This window comes from Peromyscus leucopus, chromosome 6, assembly GCF_004664715.2.
Source record: "Peromyscus leucopus breed LL Stock chromosome 6, UCI_PerLeu_2.1, whole genome shotgun sequence".
Classification (NCBI taxonomy): domain Eukaryota; kingdom Metazoa; phylum Chordata; class Mammalia; order Rodentia; family Cricetidae; genus Peromyscus; species Peromyscus leucopus.
This window is the reverse complement of record NC_051068.1, coordinates 7,486,726-7,508,271: the sequence shown is the minus strand read 5'-3', so window position 1 is coordinate 7,508,271 and position 21,546 is coordinate 7,486,726. Positions and strand designations below refer to the sequence as shown.

Here is a 21,546-nt window from a genome sequence, read left to right as displayed (position 1 = left end):
AAAAGGCAGGCATGACTGTGCCTGCCCGCAGCCCCGAGCAGTGTCTGTGTGGTACAGCGGGTCTTTTGTCTCTTGATATACTCAACCTAAAGTGACTCTTCAAAGTTTTATCCCACAGGAAGCAGGGTGCAAGGGCAGGAGTATAGAGGGGTGGGAATGAGTGTGCTTTGCTCTCCAGAACTGCCAGTCAGGAGGCCGCTCTTAAGGCTGAGGTGTAGAAAGTTAATAGTGTCTACCAAGGCCCCGCGGCAGCCGCTGGCTCCCTCTCTGAGGGGACAGCACAGAGCCATGACAGCCACTGCCTTTGACCAAGTTGCTAGCTTGTCTCTGAACAGCTTTCTCCAGTCTCATTTCATTATTTTCTTTTTTAGGCACCAATTGACAATGGTTCAAAAATCAGCAGCTACCTTTTAGAATGGGACGAGGTAAGCATCTTCCCACATTCATCCATCCAAAATGCCATTTCCAAGACACTGGCCCTTCCTGAGACGTGTCAGACAAGGGAAATGCAACATCATTACAGACATTTAGCTCGGTAGCTGTTGACGATGGAAAAGCAGTTGGATTGAAGTAGTACAGTGGATCGTGCATTAAAATAAATTAACTTGCTTTTATGCAAGCATTGTTACTGAAGGCAGGCAGGTCTTATCGATTCCAAATTCCACCGCCTCCCCGGGCATTAATTTGTATTTGCAGTTGGTTGTGTTTTCATCTCCACTGTATGGATGGTTTTGATAAGGCAAAGCCTGCTATTTGGTAAGCATGCTTTAGTTTTCTTCTTTGGAGTGTGACTGGTGCCCTTCCTCATGTCTGTCTGGGAGTGGAACAGCACATGAAATCTCATTCATACCTTGCATGAGTCTGTGAATTAGACCGTCCTGTGACAGGGACAGTGCCCATGATGGAGTGAGCCTGTCCTCAGAGCTGCTCTGCTGCAAGCCAGGGGCCCAAGGGCTCTCCGTCCTCACTCTCCCAGTCCAGCCAGAACCTCCTGCAGGAGCCCCTGTGCAGGGCAGGTGCTGCTGTGGCTTTGTTCCTGTGGCCCTCCGCTGCAGGCAGCCAGTGCTTCACCCTCCCTCCGCTGCAGGCAGCCAGTGCTTCACCCTCCCTCCGCTGCAGGCAGCCAGTGCTTCACCCCCCCCCCCCCCCCCCCCCTCCGCTGCAGGCAGCCAGTGCTTCACCCTCCCTCCGCTGCAGGCAGCCAGTGCTTCACCCTCCCTCCGCTGCAGGCAGCCAGTGCTTCACCCTCCCCTCGTGTGGTCTGAGAAGGACGCGAAGGACGGAAAAACAGAACATGGAAAAAAGAAAGAAGAAAACCAATGGGGAGCAGTTCAAGTTAGCTAGTCTTTGTGACTTAAATTTGAAGAGATTACAAAATTCAGAATGTATGCAAGAGCAAAATCATGACTTGTCAGGAATGAAAAACTTAAGAATGGAACATTTACATACATCAGATAGTTAACAATGACATTTTGAAGTGACAGAAGGGACTGCTTTCTTTCTGTGGAGTGTATTTGCATTTGGGTTGCATCTTAACAGCTTTGAGTAACCAAAGACAATTGCCATGGTGACTTTAGAATCCTTATAAATACCTCATAGGTGTAGGTAGGTGAACCCAGTTGGCTCACCCCCAAGCCCCTGGGGTCGGCCTGTCTCTGCCTCCCCAGTGCTGAGATTGCAAGCACGCACCCCTGTACCTGGGATTTTATGTGGTTCTTGTGATCATGTTGTAAACACTTTCCCAGCTAAACCACCTCCTTACCCCCGTGCACGGCTTTCTGCCCTGTGCTTTTTGCTGTTTGTCTTCCTAGAACAGTGACAATCTCAGGTCAGAAAAGTCAGAGAAATTGAGTGCTTGAGTGGAAAGCCTCCTCGGTAGGCCCCTGAAGGAACCAGCAGTGGAAGGGAGTGTGTTGGTGTGACACCCACCATGGACTGGTCATCACAAAGTACTCAGTGGTTAGCCTGGGGCCTTGTGCCTCCCCATGAGTGGTCTCCTTTTTCTCTCCCCCATTTGTACTTAATCCTCTACCTTCTTTATGCTTCTTTCTCCTCTCCCACCTTCACATCCCTGCTGGTGTTGGCTCTGCGGCCTTCTGCTGGAGATACCAGGCTGCCTCTCACCTACAAGCCAACAGAGGGCTCTTCTTGTGCTCTGTAGCTTAACAGTAACCTTGTAGGGCTGGCAGAGCCTCTGGCAGCAGAGGGCCACAGAGAACACAGACTAAGAGATAGTTATCCCACCTGGGGAGCGGCGGCGGCTGCAGAGACAGTCAGTCAGTCATCCACTTGCAAGCATCCATGCCGTCACTAAGTGGGTGGTTTGTTTTCCACCTTTTCTGATCAGAGCATTTGGGGATTGCTTTCAGTATTATTTGATGTATTCATTTATTACTCAGGCATTCTTGGCACATGGCCCTTCCTGCTTCCCCATGGCAGACTGTCCATGAGAGGAGAGTGATTGGGAAGCTAGCACTCTCTCCCCCATGGCAGCTGAGCAGGCTTCAGGCGCTTCTCCTGAGTGCTTTTGAGCATATGCAAATGTATGCAAATGAAGCAAACCTGGCCATGAGCTCCTCACTTTCCAGCCAGTCACTTCTTTGTTTTATACCCCACATTTCTACTCCACTCCACCTAGAAAGGTTAGAAAATGGTTCTATAGACTACGGCAATGAGACTACATGCAATAGTAGCTAGTTCGTTCTTGACCGGCTTATCATTTTAGAAGTGAAATTTCTAGAGAAATAGTCTAGTAGTTTGTGTCTAAGTGGGACCAAAGAATCGCCAGCCCTCCTCAGAGTGGCTTGCTGAGTCTCTGTTCCCATGTTGCCCAGGCGCTGGCCACAGGGAAGGCAGGCAGGTGTTCAGAGAAAGAAAACGGCATCAGGCCTGCAGGAAGTAAGGACGCATGAAGCGCCGCTGGCTGCCCCTCTGGAACCTTCGGGTGGTTTCTAGAGCCAGCACCTGGTGCAGGGCCTATTTCTGGACTCCGCTCTAGTACAGCATGGCGGAGTAAGAGGCTGGGAGGGGCCGTTACACTGCAGGTCCTGCCTCCACAACCCTTCCGGGAACCATACCTCCCATTGCCTCTCCACCGCTGTCTGCCTCGGCCACACACCCAGCACCCCTGGGCTGTCTAGGGGCTGCAGAAATAAACCTGAGTAGAGAAGAATTGCGGGGTATACGTAGAGGAACCCATCATGGAAGGACATAATTGGCACCTTCAGGTTAACCCCCTGCATGCCTTGTGTGCATGCACACACTCAGAGATACACACCAAGACAGTAAACAAGCATAAAACCATTTTTAAAGATGGAAGAATCTCAAAGTTGTGCTGAGGAAGCTCGCCAGCCCCATGTCTTCCCACCAAGCCCAGGGCCATAACTTTGAGGGAAGGTGTACCTGTCCACATGTATACCATGTGTCTAGGTGTCCTTTAGAGTCCCAGGCTTTAGTACCCAGCACAGAGCAGCGCCTCCTGCTCCAGGAAACTCCGTTTGTAATCTCCGCTCCAAAGGGGATGAGTCAAACATTTTGAAAATATTGGTAAACTTTGAGTACAGGACCTGAAGCCCAGCTTTCAAGCCTTTCCAGTGAAGCCACCCTGAAATAAAGCCCGACATTTGGCTCTGCTGGGACCGCAGTGCTGGGGTTGGGGGAGGGCTCAGTGAGGGCCAGAAGGGGGCAGAGCAACAGCCAGGAGCTTACTCAAGCCGTGGCCAGGGCTTTCTCACTTCCTGGAGTTCACCTGAAAGTTACTGGTGGGGCATCGATAAAAGACTGAGGTCTTTTTCTGCCCTGGTAACTAGCTTGGTAACTGCTCAGTTTTTAAACCCATGTGAGATAACCCAGTATACAATGGTATTGAGCAGCTAAGAATGGAACCTTCTGGAATCCTTGTCTTCTCAGCTGGGGGATCAGTTTTTCACTTGACACATGCTGATTTTCATTACTTGAAGTGGTATGGCTTTTCCTGCCACACCAAACAAGGGCCCTGCCTGTTTGCAGATAGGTCTCCAGCCAGAGCTCCCCCTCAAGAGACTCCTTAGCAGGAGCCTGGAGGCAGAAGTCATTTCCAAGCAGGTTTCTATTGGATGGCTGTCAGTGAGCTTCTGAGATCCGCCTTTCTTCCTCCTCAGTTCTCCTCAGGGCAGAACCTGGATCTTCACATTTCTCAGGCTTGTGTAGCGGGCACTTCACCTCCACAGCCATCTCCCCAGGCCCCTTAGCATTTTATTAAACATCAGGCAAAGCAGTGTTTAGGCACCGGTTTTCTCAACACAAAGCCGTAGACAGCGAGTTATCTCCAGCCGGGCAGTTCCTGAATAACCACTCAGAGGCTTAATATTATTTATAAATGCTTGGCCAGTTGCTCAGGCTTATTACTAACTAACTCTTACACTTAACCCATAATTATTATCGATGTTTAGCCACCTGGCTTGGTACCTTATCTCAGTGCGACATTCTCATCTTGCTTCCTCTGTGTCTGGCTGGCTCCTCCCTTCTCCTTCCCAGAATTCTCAGTCTGGCTCTCTCACTAAGCTAAGTGTCCATCAACACTTCCTTTACAGAGCTCTTTTTTTTTTTTCCTAAAATAGAAAAAGTTCTTATTTAACCACAAAAGATACAACTTTTTAAGAAAGCTTGCTTTTATTTATTTATTTATTTATTTATTTATTTATTTATTTATTTATTTATTTATTTTAAGAAAACGGCCAGTTCTTGGTCCATTCAAAAAGCTTTAGGCTGAGAAGGCATGTAGCTGGTGTGAATCTAAAGTCTCAGCTTCTGGCCCAGCTACTGGCCTATCCACTCTTCATTAACAATGAGCATAATCCACAGCACAAAGCTTCCTTCCCAAGGGAGTGAGTGAGAGACAAGAAGTAGTACAAGGTCCCTGTTCCTGCAGAGGTCTGTGCCCATCCTCCCTGAGCTCCCTCCTGCTTGAGGAGCTCCCAGCAATCTGTGGTGGAGGCAGGAGGGAGTTGCTGCATGGGGGATTGACTTACTCATGGACACTCTTAGGGCCAGCTTCTTGTATTTATCTACTAATAGCTAACATGATTAGCCCATAAATTTAGCCACATGGAGTGATTAACTACAGACTAAGAGATTACAGAGGTCTCTAGGTTAGGGTACAAAGCGGTGAGAGCCTTTAGATTCATACCAGGTACATGCCTTCTCAGCCTAAAGCTTTCTGAATGGACCAAGAACTGGCTGTTTTCTTAAAAAAATAAAATAAAATAAAATAAAAGCTTTTTTAAAAAGTTGTGTCTTTTGTGGTTAAATAAGAACTTTTTCTATTTTAGGAAAAAAAGAGCTCTGTAAAGGAAGTGTTGATGGACACTTAGCTTGAATGTTGGACTCTGATACTGTACGTGTGTGCACACTTGAGTGCGGTGGCACTCAGCTAGTCACTCAGAGTGCTTGTGGATCTCCTGAGACTGTGTTTGTGTTCACTAGTGAGAAAGTACTGACCTGGTAGGTCACGGTACCTCAGCAATCAGTTGTATCCCTGAGCCTCAGTCTCTGCAATTGAAAGATAGTGTCTTTTATCTTATGACACGCTTACTTTATGACTGGCTGACATGACTTAGCACAGCAGATTTAGTGTACTCCCTCCCATGTGTAAATCCCTTGTGAAGGACAGTATGGGAGTAGACTGGCTTCTGCCAGGACTTTAATCAGGGTTGCTGCTGTCGGGGCACACATAGACCGATGTCCAAATGCTGCTGGCTTGGCTTCTGTTGGGATACAGAGGGAGTTTGTGGAAGAACCAGAAAACCAGTTCTGTAGCTGGAGAGTTTTCTGTCTGGGTCCCGCCAAGCTCCTGCAGTCCCACAGCCCACTTATAAAATAAACACACAGATGCTTATATCATTTAAACTGTTTGGCCTAATGACTCAGGCTTCTAGCTATCTGTTCTCATATCTTAAATTAACCCATTTCTATTAATCTATAAGTTGCCACGTGGCTCATGGCTTACTGGTACCTTTACATCTTCTCATGGTGGCCGCTGGCAGCATCTCCCTACCTCAGCCTTCCACTTCCCAGAATTCTCCTCTCTCTTTGTCCTGCCTATACTTCCTGTCTGGCTACTGGCTAGTCAGCGTTTTATTTATCAATCAGTCATCCACAGCACAGTTCTGTGGGTTGAGATGATTGAAGCTCCCGAGAACCTTCTCACATGTGGCTAAGCTGGTCGGATGGAAGCTCACATCTGTGTTGCAGTGACTGGAGCCTATACAGCTCTGGAACTGAATGGACTGCCATTTAAGGAAACCCAGAGATGCTGAGCACTAAGACAAGAGAACAGAAAAGGTCAGAGCAGGAAGAGCCCATGAGCTCTGTTAACAGACCACAGTCCATGCTGTATCCATGGTTGCAGTGCACAAACCATCTGGGGTGTGTCCAGACTCACAGAGCAGCTCCTCAGTATCTCTGGGGATTGAGAGACAGCTCAGCTCATTGAAGGATTGAGCTGCCTCCACAGGAGGAGTTTGGTGACTTATTTATTGTTAACTAGTCGCTTGTGTGGCCCAGGAGTTGATAACCTCTCAGAGTGCTTCTTGTCACAATGAATTTGCATGTGACTCTTTGTCAAGTGACAGCTATCATAGGAATGCAAGGCAGGGCAGCACCACCAAGCTGAGTGACATGCTGAGCTCCTCGAAACCCACGTAAAAGCTTACTGTGGTTTAAATCTGAAGTGGCCTCCACAGGCTACTGTCTTGAATACTACATCTCCCTTTGCAGTGTAGTTAGCTGAAGGCCGTGGAGACAGGCTATAGGGCCTGGCTGATAGATGAGATACTAACTAGGGAGTGGCCCTTCAAAGCTTATACCTACCCATAGGTCTGGTCCAGCTCTCTCTGCTTCCTGGTGTACCAGGATGAAGAGCATCCTCCTCATGGTCCTCACATGAACTCCACTGTACTGTTACCATTCTGAGGGACCATGATCCGAAGCAAGCTCTCCCTCTACTTTCCTCTGTCAGGGGTTCCGTTACAGTGGCAAGGACATTTACATAGGCCTTCATACTCATGCTCTCATGCGCTCTCTCTCTCTCTCTCTCTCTCTCTCTCTCTCTCTCTCTCTCTCTCTCTCTCTCTCACACACACACACACACACACACACACACACACACACACACACACTTTTGTACACGCATGCCACACTACCTTTACTCCATGAAGGAAATCAGAAGTCCTGGTTTCCATCCCTCATTGCCAGCATCTGGCTAGAAATGTCAAGGGAAGATGTAGTCTTAGATCTTTTCCAGTGACTGTACCTACGGGGAACAGGGTCGGGTCGAGGGCTCACTGGGCATGAGTCCATCACAGTTGATCTTTAGCTCCAGTGCAGTAAGCTAGACCTTCCCTGGTAAAATGGCAATGTTTCACCATGTCACAAGTCCTTACCACCACAGCCAGGGCTGTAAGAGAGCCAGGGAGTGGCTTCTCCAACCAGAGATGCAGATGAAGAAACCCAGCCAAGAAGGCTGTCTTAGAGTTACTGTTGCTGTGATGAAACACCATAAGCAAACGATCTGGGGAGGAGAGGGTCTATTTGACTTAGGGTTCCACGTCACTGTTCATCACTGAAGGAAGTCAGGACAGAACTCAAGCAGGGCGGGGACCTGGAGGCAGGAGCTGATGCAGAGGCCATGGAGGGGAGCTGCTTACTGGCTTGCTTTTTGCGGTTTACCCAGACTGCTTTCTTCTAGAACCCAGGACCAGCAGCCCAGGGATGGCACCACCCACAATGGCACAACTCCCCCCTCCCCCAACCAATCACTAAATAAGAAAATGCCCCCCCCGCCCTGGGCTCACCGACAACCTGATCTTATGGAGGCATTTTCTCAGCTGAAGTTCCTCCTTCCAGATGACTGTAGCTTGTATCTCGTTGGCATAAAACTATTCAGCACAGAGGTCTTAAGAACTCAGAAGCACGGTTGAAAGGAGAGGAGCCCCTCTTTAGGATCCTGGTACTGGGCAGATTCTCTCTCTATTTGTTGCATGTGCAGAATGGGGCTGTGGACTAGAAGCAGACTTTGTGGGAAGGTTCTGCAGGAAACACAAATATTCATCTCAATCCCTAGCACCTCCTCTGTCTGCTCTGCCATGTTTACTGGTGGCCAGCTAGAAGGTAGGCACTGTAGCCTTCCTTGTGTGGTGGGCCAAGCCAGCTAGTCTTCAGTTCAGATATCAGTTGTAAGGCAACTCTGTGTGTGTGTATACACGCGCACGCGCACACACGCTGTGAACATGTGGAGGCCAGAGGTTGATGTCTGATGTCTTTTCTGATCTCTTCACCCTATTTTTGGAGCCATGATCTCTCAGAACTCTAGCGCTCCACAGTTCAGCCAGACTGGCCAGCACACTCCAGGTAACCTCCTGTCCCAGCTCTCCGACACTGATGTCATGGGCACACGCCACCTCGAGTGCCGGAGGCCGGAACCATCCCCCAGCCCCAGGCAGCTGCTGCTTTGTTAACCGCCTCTGCTCCTTTCCTTCCCCACTCACTGGAACATTCTCAGCACAGCAGTCCTCAAACCCTTGACCATGCCAGGATCTGGAGAGATGTGTCGTGCAGCCACGCTGCCTCTCTGAACCTAGGCACTTCCCGACTGTCCCTGCCTGTTTCAGGTAACCAAGCCTCTCCTGGGAAGTGAATCTCTAGTGTTCCTGGGCATGAAATGTAAGCTGTTTGTTCAGTGTGTGCAGCCACAAGCCGCCACCCCACCGCTACTTGTCTTGGAAAGGTCTCCTGAACCAGCGTGAGGGTAGAGTGGAGTCTGGCACTAGAAAATCTGTAAATCCACCCAGATGTGGAGTGTCCCCAGCTCCCCTTTATGAGACCCCCACCTCCAATGTTTCTCTTTGATGTTGCCTGGGGTCTGCCAGTTCTGGAACAACATCTAAATATAGACGCATGAGCAGACTGAACCATGGCGTAGACCTGGCGGGGGCCTGGCCAGTGCAGACTCACTTCTTTGGTTTTCAATTGCATTTCTGTCACATTACACTGTACTCCTGCAGAGAGCCAGCTCGGTGACGTGGCCCGTGTCCACAGCCACACAGTGGGGACGCCACAGTCACTGCCCTATAACTAACTTAGCAGACAGTCACCCTGGAAAGTGAAGTCAGGACAGTGCAAGAGGTGACACCGGGAAGGATATAAGCATGTGGCCAGAGAGAGCTGGTTCCCCGTGGGGTCTCCACCCTCATCTTGGGGTTCTTGGTTGTGTGCATTCGTGTGGGCATGCATGGAGGCAGGTGTCCCATTCCTCAGGCTCTGTCTACCTTGTTTTGTTTTGTGTCTTTGAGACAAGTAGGACCGACAGTCGCGGGAATCTCTGTGTCTTTGTGTCCCCAGCTCTGGGATTATGAGCCAGTGCCACCACACTCTTTTTTCTTAGATGGATTCTGGGATGCAGCTCTGGTCCTCACACTTGGATGGGAAGCATCCTTCCAACTCGGCCATCCACCCCCATTCTTGTGTGCCAAGAATGAAGATGTGCGAATAAACAAGGGGACATTTCTAATCTGTTAATTTCAAGGCAATTGAAAATACCAGCCAGCTTCATCTGTGGGTGCCAGTTTCATTGGGCATCCTCTCCTCCATCATGGGTGGTGCCAAGCTCATTGGGAATGTTAGCCAGGGCACCACAGCCCTCGCGGTGTACAGAGTTACTCTGGCAGGCAAACACGAGCCTGAATTAATTGGGATGCTTGTGAATTATGTGTGTGGAATTAGCCCAGAAGTGTTAAGTTCCTGAAGCCGAAGCCAGCCCTTGTAGAAAGTCCGTCTTCCCACAAACTGAAGACAGCTGCTCCGAGGATGTTCAGTAGAGGAAAAACTACTTGAAAAAGGATTTTTGACTGTTTTCAGTCTTTCTGTTACATTCTTTGACAAATTAACACACACAGTAACATGCTGTTTTTAAATACATTTTAACTTTAAAAATTAGTCCGGTCCTATAAACAGAATCAAGTACTTTTTGATGTACCTCCCTACCAGTTTTCAGGCAGGCTGACCTCCTGTCAATTGGCTTTTCTCCTGGAACTCTTTTCCATTGTGTACTCTTAGAGAGCCGGGAGCCCGCTTAGAAGTGGAGGGCCTGGGAAAAGCTGTTTTGTTTGTGCTCAGACCTTGGAAAGGCATGCTAAGAAGTTTTAACCCAGGGACTGGGAATGTAGCTCAGTAGTATAGTGTTTGTCTGTCATGCCTGAGTTTCTGGTTTCCATCTCAGGACTATAAAAAGAAAGCAGGATTTTTCTTTGGTCTAAATTGTAATTCTCTAGATGAAGTAATTGCATTACTGGGGGGAGGGGGCGCAGTTTGGATTAGTCATTGGCGTCCAGAAGTTTGACTCTCTTTTTTGCATCTGCGGTGATTTTAAGGGGCCATTTTAAAGGTCCTTTAGGGTACTGGATGGCTTTGCGTGTACTCAAGGGTATACAAAAGCAGAACACCTGTTAGGGGAGGCATGTGGTCTTCTGCAAGCAGGGATATTGATAAAAGTTTGCTGAAATTAGGACAAGGGGCATCGAATGAATGCGTATGAAACTGTAAAAGAGATGACTATAATAATAGCTTGCAATAATCACATTCTTCAGTTAGGTGGTTATTTTTGAGACCGAGACTCATGTGTCTCGAGCTGGCCTCTCAGTTGTTTTATAGACTAGTTTGTCTTTAAACTCCTGGTCCCCTTGCCTGCCACTCCGTGTGCAGTGACGCAGATGTGTGGGGTTGCCCTGTTGATGGGGTGCTGGGCATCAGACCCAGGTCTTGGTGCGTGCTAGGTGACACTCTGCCGGCCGACAACATCACAGCACTCCAGTCTCTTACGTGTGCTCAGGAATCCTGGAGTAGGGATTGGACTGGGCTCAGGGAATAGTCAGTCAGCTCTGTGAAATCTTGAGTTTCGGCTGGGAGGGCTCACTGACTGAGTAGGAGTCCTCTGAGGCAGCTTCCTTCTCTGGTACCGAGGTCATTGCTGGCTTTGGGATTCCTCACGGCATGGCAGTCTCGGGGTGGTCATGATTGTGAGGTGAATATCCCTACAGAGAGGCAGAGGCTCTGTTTGTCACTGTTCCAGAAGCTTGGTGTCATTTCTTTACTTGGTTCTGAGAGACACGCGCCCCTATGGACATGTGAGGCCTGGAGAATGACTTCCTTTTTGCACAGATAGGGAATGAAAGCTTTCCATGTCCCAAACACTCCCTGTGTCGAGGTTTCCCTGACTGCTTGGAGTCCTGATAGACGCCACCAGATGCTTAGGTCCTGGACCTGGGCTGTTAGGTAGGAGATCAGACGTTTGAACACAAAATGTTTTTTCTTCCTTCTTCTTTTCTGTTGTGTGTTCAGGAGAGAAGGAAGAGCAGGAGAAAGGAGTATCAGAAATGTAGTCAGAGAACCCGTGCAAGTTCCAGGCCAGCCAGAGCTCTGTAGTGAGACCATGTCACAGTGAGAGAGACACAGAGAGGCAGAGGCAGGAGGGGGAGAGAGACACAGAGAGACAGAGGCAGGAGGGAGAGAGACACAGAGAGACAGAGGCAGGAGGGAGAGAGACACAGAGAGACTGAGGCGGGAGGGGGAGAGAGACACAGAGAGACTGAGGCGGGAGGGGGAGAGAGACACAGAGAGACTGAGGCGGGAGGGGGAGAGAGACACAGAGAGACAGAGGCAGGAGGGAGAGAGAGACAGAGAGACAGAGGCAGGAGGGAGAGAGAGACAGAGAGAGGCAGAGGCAGGAGGGAGAGAGAGACACAGAGAGGCAGAGGCAGGAGGGAGAGAGACACAGAGAGACTGAGGCGGGAGGGGGAGAGAGACAGAGAGACAGAGGCAGGAGGGAGAGAGAGACACAGAGAGGCAGAAGCAGGAGGGAGAGAGACACAGAGAGACTGAGGCGGGAGGGGGAGAGAGACAGAGAGACAGAGGCAGGAGGGAGAGAGAGACAGAGAGAGGCAGAGGCAGGAGGGAGAGAGAGTGCAAACAGGATTTGGTAAGAGGGCAGGTCGAGGTCCTCAGCACAGTTCAGGTAGCTGGAGGAGCATGCCTCAGTGGGTCTCTGTTCCCAGGAAGGAAGGCACTGTGCTCCTCTGGAGGGTCAGACCCACCTCTGTGTGTCTGCTGCTTCTGAGAAGCGGAAGCGTGTGTCCCCTTCCTTGGGTGACTCACCACAGTTCAGCAAAGTGTTCCCTTTTGGGGAGGAGGAAATAAATTACTTTTCTAAAGGTATAAACTTACTAACCAACTTTAATTTTTAACTATAGATTAGAAAGATAGAAATATTTAAATAACCAGTAAAAGGGTAAAAGAAAACATGTAGTCTAATTCTTAAAATCTTCAAAATCTCTTCCATGTTTAATTTATTCCCAAATTTCATTTTAAGATAAAGTGTGTAGTAAGACATCTGTCCTCTTTGGGGAGAAGTGACCATCCATCCTAAAAGTGTTTGCAGAAGTAGGTTCTGCTCTGCCGTGTACCCACATAGGCGCCTCCTTGACCACCTCCTCTCACCCTTACCTATCCCTGCTCGAACAACTTACAGAAGTGGCAGGCCGTTGCCGTTCCTCTGAAAGCAGGAGCCCAAAGAATGTAGTATAATATGCACACTGTCGTCAAGACTCGCCACCAAATGTGAACGTGAGGGGAGGCCGACACTGACCACGTGTGTTCAGTTCTGTTAGAAGGCTGTGACTCTCCTCCCTGCAGCTGGCGGCTGCTTTAGAATGTAGAAATCTAGGGAAGCGATCGCTCACCCAGTTGAGATGAGGGGTGCAGATGAGGGGTGCAGCCTAGCAGATACTGTTACGGTGACCAGGCTTCCACAGACATACTGCAGGGTTGACGGGGTGAGCTGAGCAGTGCTTTTCTTCCGTGAGAAGAGGAAAGGGGAGCAGAGATGGGATCTCAGGAATAGGAAGGTCTGAAGATGCCATGAACACAAGCCAGCTGGCTGGCAAGTCCAAGTCCTTTTCCTTGAGAGCAGCTTTGACCAGGAGTTTGTGGGGTGGGGGCAGCATCTGGGCCCTGCTCAGAAAATAGCTCCCCAGGGTGATGAACTGCTACCATTGGGCTAGAAAGGTGTAGGGATCATGGAACTTGGAAAGGGAAGTAGCCCAGTTTTGGAAGTGAAGCACCTCAAGGCTGGTCTGCACTCCAAGACTGTCTCACATTCTAGTAAAGATTAACGCTGCCCTCGGATGAACTCAGAGTGAGCTGTAGAAACAAGCATGGGTGCCTGCCGCAGTTTATGAACGGAAGCAAGCCAGTGAACCCTGAAAGACAGCCTTTCTTTGGGACTCGCAGGCGCTGGCAGTGAAGTCAGGTCAGAACAGGCAGGGGTTATTCCAGTTCATGTCAAAGTAGGTCAATAGCCCAGTGGCCAGGTCTGCCTCAAACTGACCAGGGCTGGGAGCCTGGCTCCTCTTATCCATTTCTCCAGTTGGGATAAACTTGTCATTCAGTTTCTACCAGGGACAGCACAGAGTCTGTCTGCACGTCTGCTGCTCCAGACTGTGTGCTCAGAGGACCTGCTGCACCTAGCCGCCGAAGTCCCAGTGCTGCTGGGGACCCGGGTCTCCTCTCTGCACCACACCATGGAGAACCCAGCAGTGGTGACTGGTCAGAACTAGGCCTGGTCACAGCTGTCCTGCTGCCCATGGTTGACCAGATTGTTGATGAGGACAGGGCTAAAATACCTAGGGATATTGCTCCTGAGAAGCGGAAGCGTGTGTTCCCTTCCTCGAGTGACTCACCACAGTTCAGCAAAGTGTTCCCTTTTGGGGGAGGAGGAAATAAATTACTTTTCTAAAGGTATAAACTTACTAAATCACCAACTTTAATTTTTAACTATAGATTAAAAAGATAGAAATATTTGAATAGGCAGTAAAGGGTAAGAGAAAATGTACTCTAATTCTTAAAATCTTCAAAATCTCTGCCATGTTTAATTTGTCTCAAATTTCATTTTATTAAGGCCATCGTAGCAAAGAACTTTGTAATGGCTGACTTCAGTTGGGGGGGGGGGGGAGTTGCCTGGGCCAAGAAGGTTGAATGTTTGCTATGCAAGCGTAAGGATCTGAGTTCAACTCCCCCAAACCACATTAAAAACATGATGTCCCAGCCCCAAGGTAGGAGGCAGAGAGCTGAGCCAAGTGAGCGAGGTCTAGGCCCATTGAGAAACTGCCCTTAAAGGGGGTGGACAGAGCCTAGGATCAGCACCCAAGACTCTCCTCCAGCTCTGCACTCACGCTCACTTCCAGATATGTGCACACAAACACACGCACACAGTAAGTTTTCCAGGTAAAACACATTGCAGCAATCCTGTGTCACTTAGAGTTTGTTAGAAGAGAGAACATTCCATAGGCTTCTCTCTCTCTCAGAATCCTATTAAATGTGAAAGCCATGATCTACACAATGTGAACCCTCACTGACAGTGACAGCTTTTACGTATTTAATTTCTGATTTTAAAAAATCATAAGCGTTCATATTATCCTTCCTGTCAGTTCTTTGGAATCTCCCAGTCCTTTGTCTCAGGCATTAGCTGGGGTTTTTTATCCTGTCTACAGCTGCCAACAGAAAACAGAATTTCATCCGTCGCTGTTACTAACCCACGATCTCCTGGTGTTGTGAACATCCCCAAGCCTCCTGTGTACTTATGGGGGGGAGGTCTGTTACAAATGTTATCGGGGTGTTGACTCTCTTTTTTCTCTGCCCTTTCAATAATACTTACTGCATTTCTTACGCACCGTGTGGAAGCCAGGCTGGTGACAGGCCAGCAAGATGCGTGTGTATCCCTGCATGGCTGGTCTCTCCTTCCTGACTTCTCCTCTGGTGGCCCCTTTTGGAAGGGCAATAGCTTTTGTGAATGTCAGCTTTTTTTTTCTTTCCAGTTTTTAATGTGAATGTTTTCTTTTATTCCAACACTTCTCTGTTGTCTGAAATATTTTGATGGCCTGCCTGCTCTTGGATTTGCTTTATCCTTGGTGACTTCTAAAAAGCTTCGATTCTTTAACTCTGGAAAGCTTAATTACCTGATCAAACTCAACAAATATTGTATATTCCTAAGTTCTAGTTGCATGGTAGCACACCTCAGGGATTGTTATTAAAGAAAGCTTGGAGGCTGGAGAGGGACAGCTCGGCCGTGCAGCGCATGGCCTGCTGGAGTCCAGTCCCCACACCCACACCATGCCTCCCATCTTTGACTGCAGTCCCAGGAGATCTGACGCCCCCTTCTGTCCATAACAAGAACTGCACTCCCCTGTACAAGCCCACCCTCACACACAAACACACATAATGTAAAAGGAAAAATAAATAAGAAGGAACATTTGAATACTATGTCTAAAGTCGCCAGGCTGCTGCTCTTCAAAGGCAGAGGGATGTTTCCATTCCCAGGTCCCATGTGAACACTGCAGCCACACTCCTTTGAAAGGAGAATGCTAGGTTTTACATTGACACCTCTCCACTCCTCCTGATTTAAGTCATAGACAGTATGGCCTTTATATATTACAGCAAACTGACTAGTGAGAAAAGACTGGCTTTTATTTCCTGGCTACAGTTCTAAGTACCAGAAATGGATAATGGAGGCCAAGCAGAGAAAGGGAAAATGAGGCACTGAAGGGAAGCCAAGGTTTGGAATCGTTAACAGCCTCATTGGCGAGGCGTTCCTTTCTCACACCGTTTACTCGGAGTTCAGGAAGGGAGGCAGAAGAAAGGCAGATCTGGTACTACTGAAATGAGTACAAACACACTGGATGAAACACTCATGCCGTGTAGTGAGGCCCTGGGCACAATCAGGCAAATAGATGCACAAACAGTTTTCTATGACTAAATCTACGACACCAACCTTAGCACTCAAGGTGACAGTCAGCAAAGGTCCAGCACACGATGACTTCGCTCGGTCACGATGGAAAATACTCCACTTTCTATCCTCCGTCTGTCCATAGTTGCACCTGAATGTATTTTGAACCCTTGACAAAATGAACTTTGAATCTTAAGGGCCATCAGGGTTTCTGTCAGAGACAGCGCCATCTTGCTTGGGGAGGAGCTGTGAGCAGTGTAGTTTTCACTGTTGGGTTTCATCTGTCTGCTCTATGCATTTGATTTTAATTACATGTCACCTAGAATACGTTCTCACAGTCTGTGTTCGGAGCCTGCTTACCAGAAGGAGATGCGTGAATTGGCCTAGAAGAAAACTGCCCGCTGCTTCATGCTACAGAAGTAATTTGAGAGTTTCAGAATGTTCCTGGAGTCTCTGGACTCAGTGAGAATGTTAGATCTGTTGTGGATTTGTTAGTTAATATGTGAGCTTGCATTGTTTTGTTTGAAACAGCATCTTCCTCTGTAACCCTAGCTAACCTCAAACTCAATATGTTTGGGGCCAGGCTGGCCCAAATTGTGTAGATCCTCTTGCCTGTGCCTCAAGAGGCTGGGATTGTATGTGAACACCACCATGCCAGGCTAGTGTGTTTGCTTGTTTGTTTTCATGGGCAATTAATAAGATAAGATATGCATTATGAATGGAAATATTGTTCTAGAAAAATCCTTATATGAATTTCTATGTCTCTGAACATGGCCCAATTTAAATGGTCCTTTTCCTTAAGTGTGGTACTATGAGACCCCACTTGAGGACTCAACCTAGTAACTTAGGCTATAACCCAGCTACTCAGGAGGTTAGTGAGGGAGGGTCACAAGTTCAAGGCCAGCTTGAAAAACTATGGAGACCCTGTCTTAGAAGAACATGGAGTGTGGGGATTGGGAATGACTCTGTGGTAGAACGTTTGCCTATGATGTATAGAAACGGGTTCAGTTCCCAGGTCAAAAGACGGACAGCCTATGTGTCTTTCTTTTTACATAAAAGAACTTATGTGGGGGCCTCCTTCCCTCTTGGTGTTGGCCTCAGTCTGAGAGGGGAAAGAGGCAGAAGGGGAGACAGAAAGTTTTGTATGCGGCCCATGAGCACAAACGGAGACAGCCCTCCGGGAGACAGATTTCAGTGAATCAGCTCAACTTAATTCCAGACTATAAGGAGCAAATAGGATTGGGAGCCTGGGGACAGACTTCACTTACATTAGGTGGCACGCTCCTGTCTCAAGGCTTTGTCCGTGGCAGTGGGGTCCTGGAGCAGAGCCTCCTAGCACAAGTCTTCCAGCAGGGATCCGGGTCAAAGGTCAAGCCAAAGATGAGTCAGGAATCTGGTTTCGAGACAACTTTCAGATAAGGTCAGGCCTCCAGACCCAGGAGCATTCTCCAGATAAGGGCAGGGAGAGGGCAGGAAGCCTTGAGGGAGTTTCCATACTGTTGAGTTTAGAGAAAGAGGCCAGACTATGGGAGACCTGTAACCAGCCAGCAATGTATTCCAACAAACTTGACACATACTCATAAGAAACTTAGAATGACTACAGCGTGGGGAGGGGCGTGGCATGGGGGCAGGGAGGTGTATATAGGCTTTCCACCAGTGTTCCAAGCTCGTCGGACATTGACGTTCAAGTCTATGCATAGTGGTTGAGCTCTTGTGGGAAGAAAACAGATGTGGACAGATGATTCAAAGGCTTGTGACCAGTATTTAGGGATCTGTAAACAAACAGCTCACTATCACTGTAATGTGTGTGTCAAGGGGTTTAGGCCACTGTGACAGAAGAGACAAGAAACACCTGCCTGGTGTTCAGCTGCAGGGACGGGTCCTTGGGGTATGGGAGGACTCCTGAGAAAGGCCAGGCCCCTTCCAAGGTGGCAATCCTCGGCTCTGTCAGAAACTCACATGCTCTACTGGCCATGACCACCAACCCAAGTGAGGGAGACCTTAGCAGTCGCGGTCCTTATTGCCACATTGTCCTGTGTCTGAAAAGACCTTCTGATACTGTCAACTAAAACCCTGCGAGAAATGCAAGTCCGAAGAGCTCTGGGTCTGTGGCAGGTCTGAGTGGCTTTGGTGTCAGGGTGAGGCGTCCCTGTGGGTGCTCTATGGTCAACATGGGCCCTCTCTGGATGCCCTTTCTGTTGTTAGTTCACCCAAACTAGAAATTTCAGCAGTTGTTTAAAATATGTCTTCATTTTCTTATAGTAATTTGCTTTTTTAAATTGTATCCATTTGGAAATGTCACAGCAGACCCCCATTTGTTTGTACAATAATTTTTAAAGTTTTTAAATGAATGAGTCAACAAGTCTAATGATGCTAATAAACAGGAAAATTAAGAGTGCAGTGTGCTGAGTGCCTCTCTGCTAGAGAATAACGCGGCTCGCCTCTGCTCTTCCAGGGAAAGAGAAACGGTGGCTTCAGACAGTGTTTCTTTGGGAACCAGAAGCATTGCAAGCTGACAAAACTCTGTCCAGCCATGGGCTACACGTTCAGGCTTGCTGCTCGGAATGACATCGGCACCAGGTATGGCGTCTCTTCTTCTTCTGGCCCTTCAGCTTCAAGGCCTCTGAGGTCGACAGAGCACTCTGACCGTACTCAGCCTCGGCTGTGCTGTGAGGCCCACTGGAGGTTCCGGGGACCAAGAGGAAGGTGGCAGTAGAGCTTTGTGAAGGAGGTCATCCTCTTGGGCGTCCGCCCAGCCCAGCACCTGCTCCTTGTTCTGTGTCACGCGGCAATGTGTCTGTCCTCCAGGCCTTTCCTTTTCATTTGTGTGACTGATACGAAGAAAATGTGGCAGAGCGACCATTGTCCTCAGGTCACAGCATCAGGGAAACCGGGCCGCCTGTCTGCAGGTGTCTCCAGGGTCACAGCATCAGGGAAACCAGGCTGCCTGTCTGCAGGTGTCTCCAGGGTCACAGCATCAGGGAAACCGGGCTGCCTGTCTGCAGGTGTCTCCAGGGTCACAGCAGCATCAGGGAAACCGGGCTGCCTGTCTGCAGGTGTCTCCAGGGTCACAGCATCCAGGTGTCTCCAGGGTCACAGCATCCAGGTGTCTCCAGGGTCACAGCATCAGGGAAACGGGCGCTGTCTGCAGGTGTCTCCAGGGTCACAGCATCAGGGAAACCGGGCTGCCTGTCTGCAGGTGTCTCCAGGGTCACAGCATCCAGGTGTCTCCAGGGTCACAGCATCAGGGAAACCGGGCTGCCTGTCTGCAGGTGTCTCCAGGGTCACAGCATCCAGGTGTCTCCAGGGTCACAGCATCCAGGTGTCTCCAGGGTCACAGCAGCATCAGGGAAACCGGGCTGCCTGTCTGCAGGTGTCTCCAGGGTCACAGCATCAGGGAAAACCGGGCTGCCTGTCTGCAGGTGTCTCCAGGCTGCAGGAGGAGGGGAAGAGGGGGGCCTAACCAAGGAGCCTGTTGATTAAGGGGCTTTGAAAAAAGACCATGTCTCAGTTCTTGCTGGGTAACTCTCGATCAAGGGAAAAGTCTTCATTTCCTGGCGGCACCTTAGACTAAGTGGTTAGCTGCCCAGCCTGGAGAACCCCTCTGTAACATCACAGACTTTTAGAACCACTCCCGGTGCCTAAGAAGCAGTAGCTTCAGAGTTTTCTAACCAGAAAAGTTGGAGCGATACAGGCTCCTATTGTTCAGGAATTTTTAAATGAGTTAGGAGCACCGCAGACTTGGAAAACAGTTTGTAGAACTCATGATCCTGCAACAACATGACTTGTTTGTACACACATTCGTGTGAAGTCTTTTGGTAGCCGCTGCTCTTACCTTGATAAATGTGGTGCTGTGCTATATTTTTGAGGGAGATGAAATCAGAAGCCAGTTTTGTTACAGCTGGAGTGCCTTTGTGAAATGCAGGCAATGCGGGCACAGCAGGACAGTTGAGAGCTGCGGTGGGAAATGTCCTGTGTACAGGATCCTTTTCCACCACACACCAGTGGGGCTAGGTAGAGGCATACTATCCCACTTCTAAAATGCGGGGACTCCTGACACAGTCCTGATGGGAGGTGGTGTTCTCTACACTGGGAAACATCTCACTGATGTCTCCTCTGTTCATTCCTCTGCAGTGGTTACAGCCAGGAGGTGGTGTGCTATACACTGGGTAACATCCCACAGATGCCTTCAGCACCCAGGCTCGTCCGAGCTGGCGTCACCTGGATCACACTGCAATGGAACAGGCCAGAAGGCTGCTCACCTGAGGAAGTAATTACCTACACCCTGGACATCCAGGAGGATGAAAATGTGAGTTGTGCAGCCTCTGGACCTACAGAGCATCATGGCACTTTCCTACCCAAAGTCAAGGCCACTCTGTTTCTACCACGGCCATCATTGCTGTGCACGTCAAAGTGCCCTTCTGCAGCTCAGCAAATGGCTTCTGGTCCTTTCAGCTGGACTCATCCCATGACCCCAGATATAATCAACAGCAAATCTTTTCAAACTTTCCTTCAAAATTATCCAGAAATCTAGCAACTGTTCACCGTCTCCACAGCTAAGAAGGCCTCCTGGGCACAGCCTTCCCCTTGCCTTGAGCGAGCGCAGAGGCCCCTCAGCGGGGCCCCAGCAGCATCCTCGTGTTCTTTGATCGCTGTCCAGAGCACATGCCACCCGGCCACCCTCTTGCAGAGGGGCCACAGCTCTCCTGATGCCCACCCCCACTGGCCCTGTGTGCTTGGGTTTTGTCTCTGCCCTTGTTACTTACCCGCTGTGCCCCGGTGTTGTGGACTTGTGTTTCCTGTGTCTTCCTGCAGGGAGCTCCTTGAAGATACTGTCCTCACTTTCCTGGTTTCCTTTGGGTCTCTTCTCACAGCTCAGCAAATATCCTCCTAGGACAGCCTTGCCTGACCACTCTGGAACGTCTCTGTTGTGTAGAACTCTGTGCAGTGGTAGACACATCCCATAGTTTATGTAGGACATGTGCTGTGAGCATTTGAAATATGGCTACTGACCAAAGCAGCTGTATTTTTAATTGTATTGAGTTTGAATCCCAAGAGCCACATGTGGCTACTGTACTTGGTCAACCCCTTCTGCTGTGGCGTCATCTCAGGAGCTCCAGCAGCCTGCCTCTTGCCTTCATATGCCTTCACAGCCCACAACACCATGTGGTGTGCATGCCTGCTGTGTGTGTAGGGTTTTATTTTTTCGATTGTCTTCTTTAGATAACATGTAAGTGTCTTGTGGACCAGGTTCTGTATGCCTTTTCACAAGGCTGATTCTCTTGAGCCGGAAGGGATCCTGATACACAGAAGCTGCTTGGGAGGGAGGGACAGAGGGAGAGAGGATGGAGAACACTATGGAATGAATTCAGTGTATTCACCTACAGCAGGAAGGTCTACCCTTAAAGGAGAATGTCCTTCCCCACCCAAGCTGTGCTTCCTCCCTTAGCCAGAAGAGAGCGCTGTAGCTCAGGAACCTTGCCTGCCTGCTATTGCACAGCCGTTTGCAATGTCAGCCTCCCAATCAACAGGCTTTTCTCAGGACAAATTAATTGTTAAATGAAAATATTTCAAGCGCTAACTGCTCTGTCATACACAGTTGGCCAGAGCCAGGCTACACTGCCGGGTGACAGATGAGACCTGAATTTAGAAAGCTGTCCACGGCACGGTGGACCCTGATGCTCCGTTAACAGTGGCTGCCAGCCTCCAGGCTCACTGGTGGAGATAGGAAGCCA

At 49.2% G+C, this 21,546-nt stretch overlaps 1 protein-coding gene and 1 long non-coding RNA gene across 5 annotated transcripts in view; one reads left to right on the top strand and one right to left on the bottom strand.

Annotated features, from left to right (window-relative positions):
• The window catches only part of Fndc3b (fibronectin type III domain containing 3B), a 318,394-nt gene that overhangs the window by 247,525 nt on the left and 49,323 nt on the right, over positions 1 to 21,546 (top strand). For all 4 annotated transcript variants that reach the window (XM_028875811.2, XM_037206506.1, XM_028875812.2 and 1 more), the window contains 3 exons: positions 372 to 425; positions 18,267 to 18,391; positions 19,946 to 20,120. In XM_028875811.2, coding sequence (XP_028731644.1) covers positions 372 to 425; positions 18,267 to 18,391; positions 19,946 to 20,120 — 354 coding nt within the window. The remainder of the gene's footprint in view (positions 1 to 371; positions 426 to 18,266; positions 18,392 to 19,945; positions 20,121 to 21,546) is intronic.
• On the bottom strand, positions 12,126 to 12,636 carry LOC119088144. Its single transcript, XR_005091723.1, has 2 exons — positions 12,558 to 12,636; positions 12,126 to 12,207 (listed from the first exon to the last, which is right to left on the bottom strand). It is a non-coding gene; the product is annotated as an uncharacterized LOC119088144 (long non-coding RNA).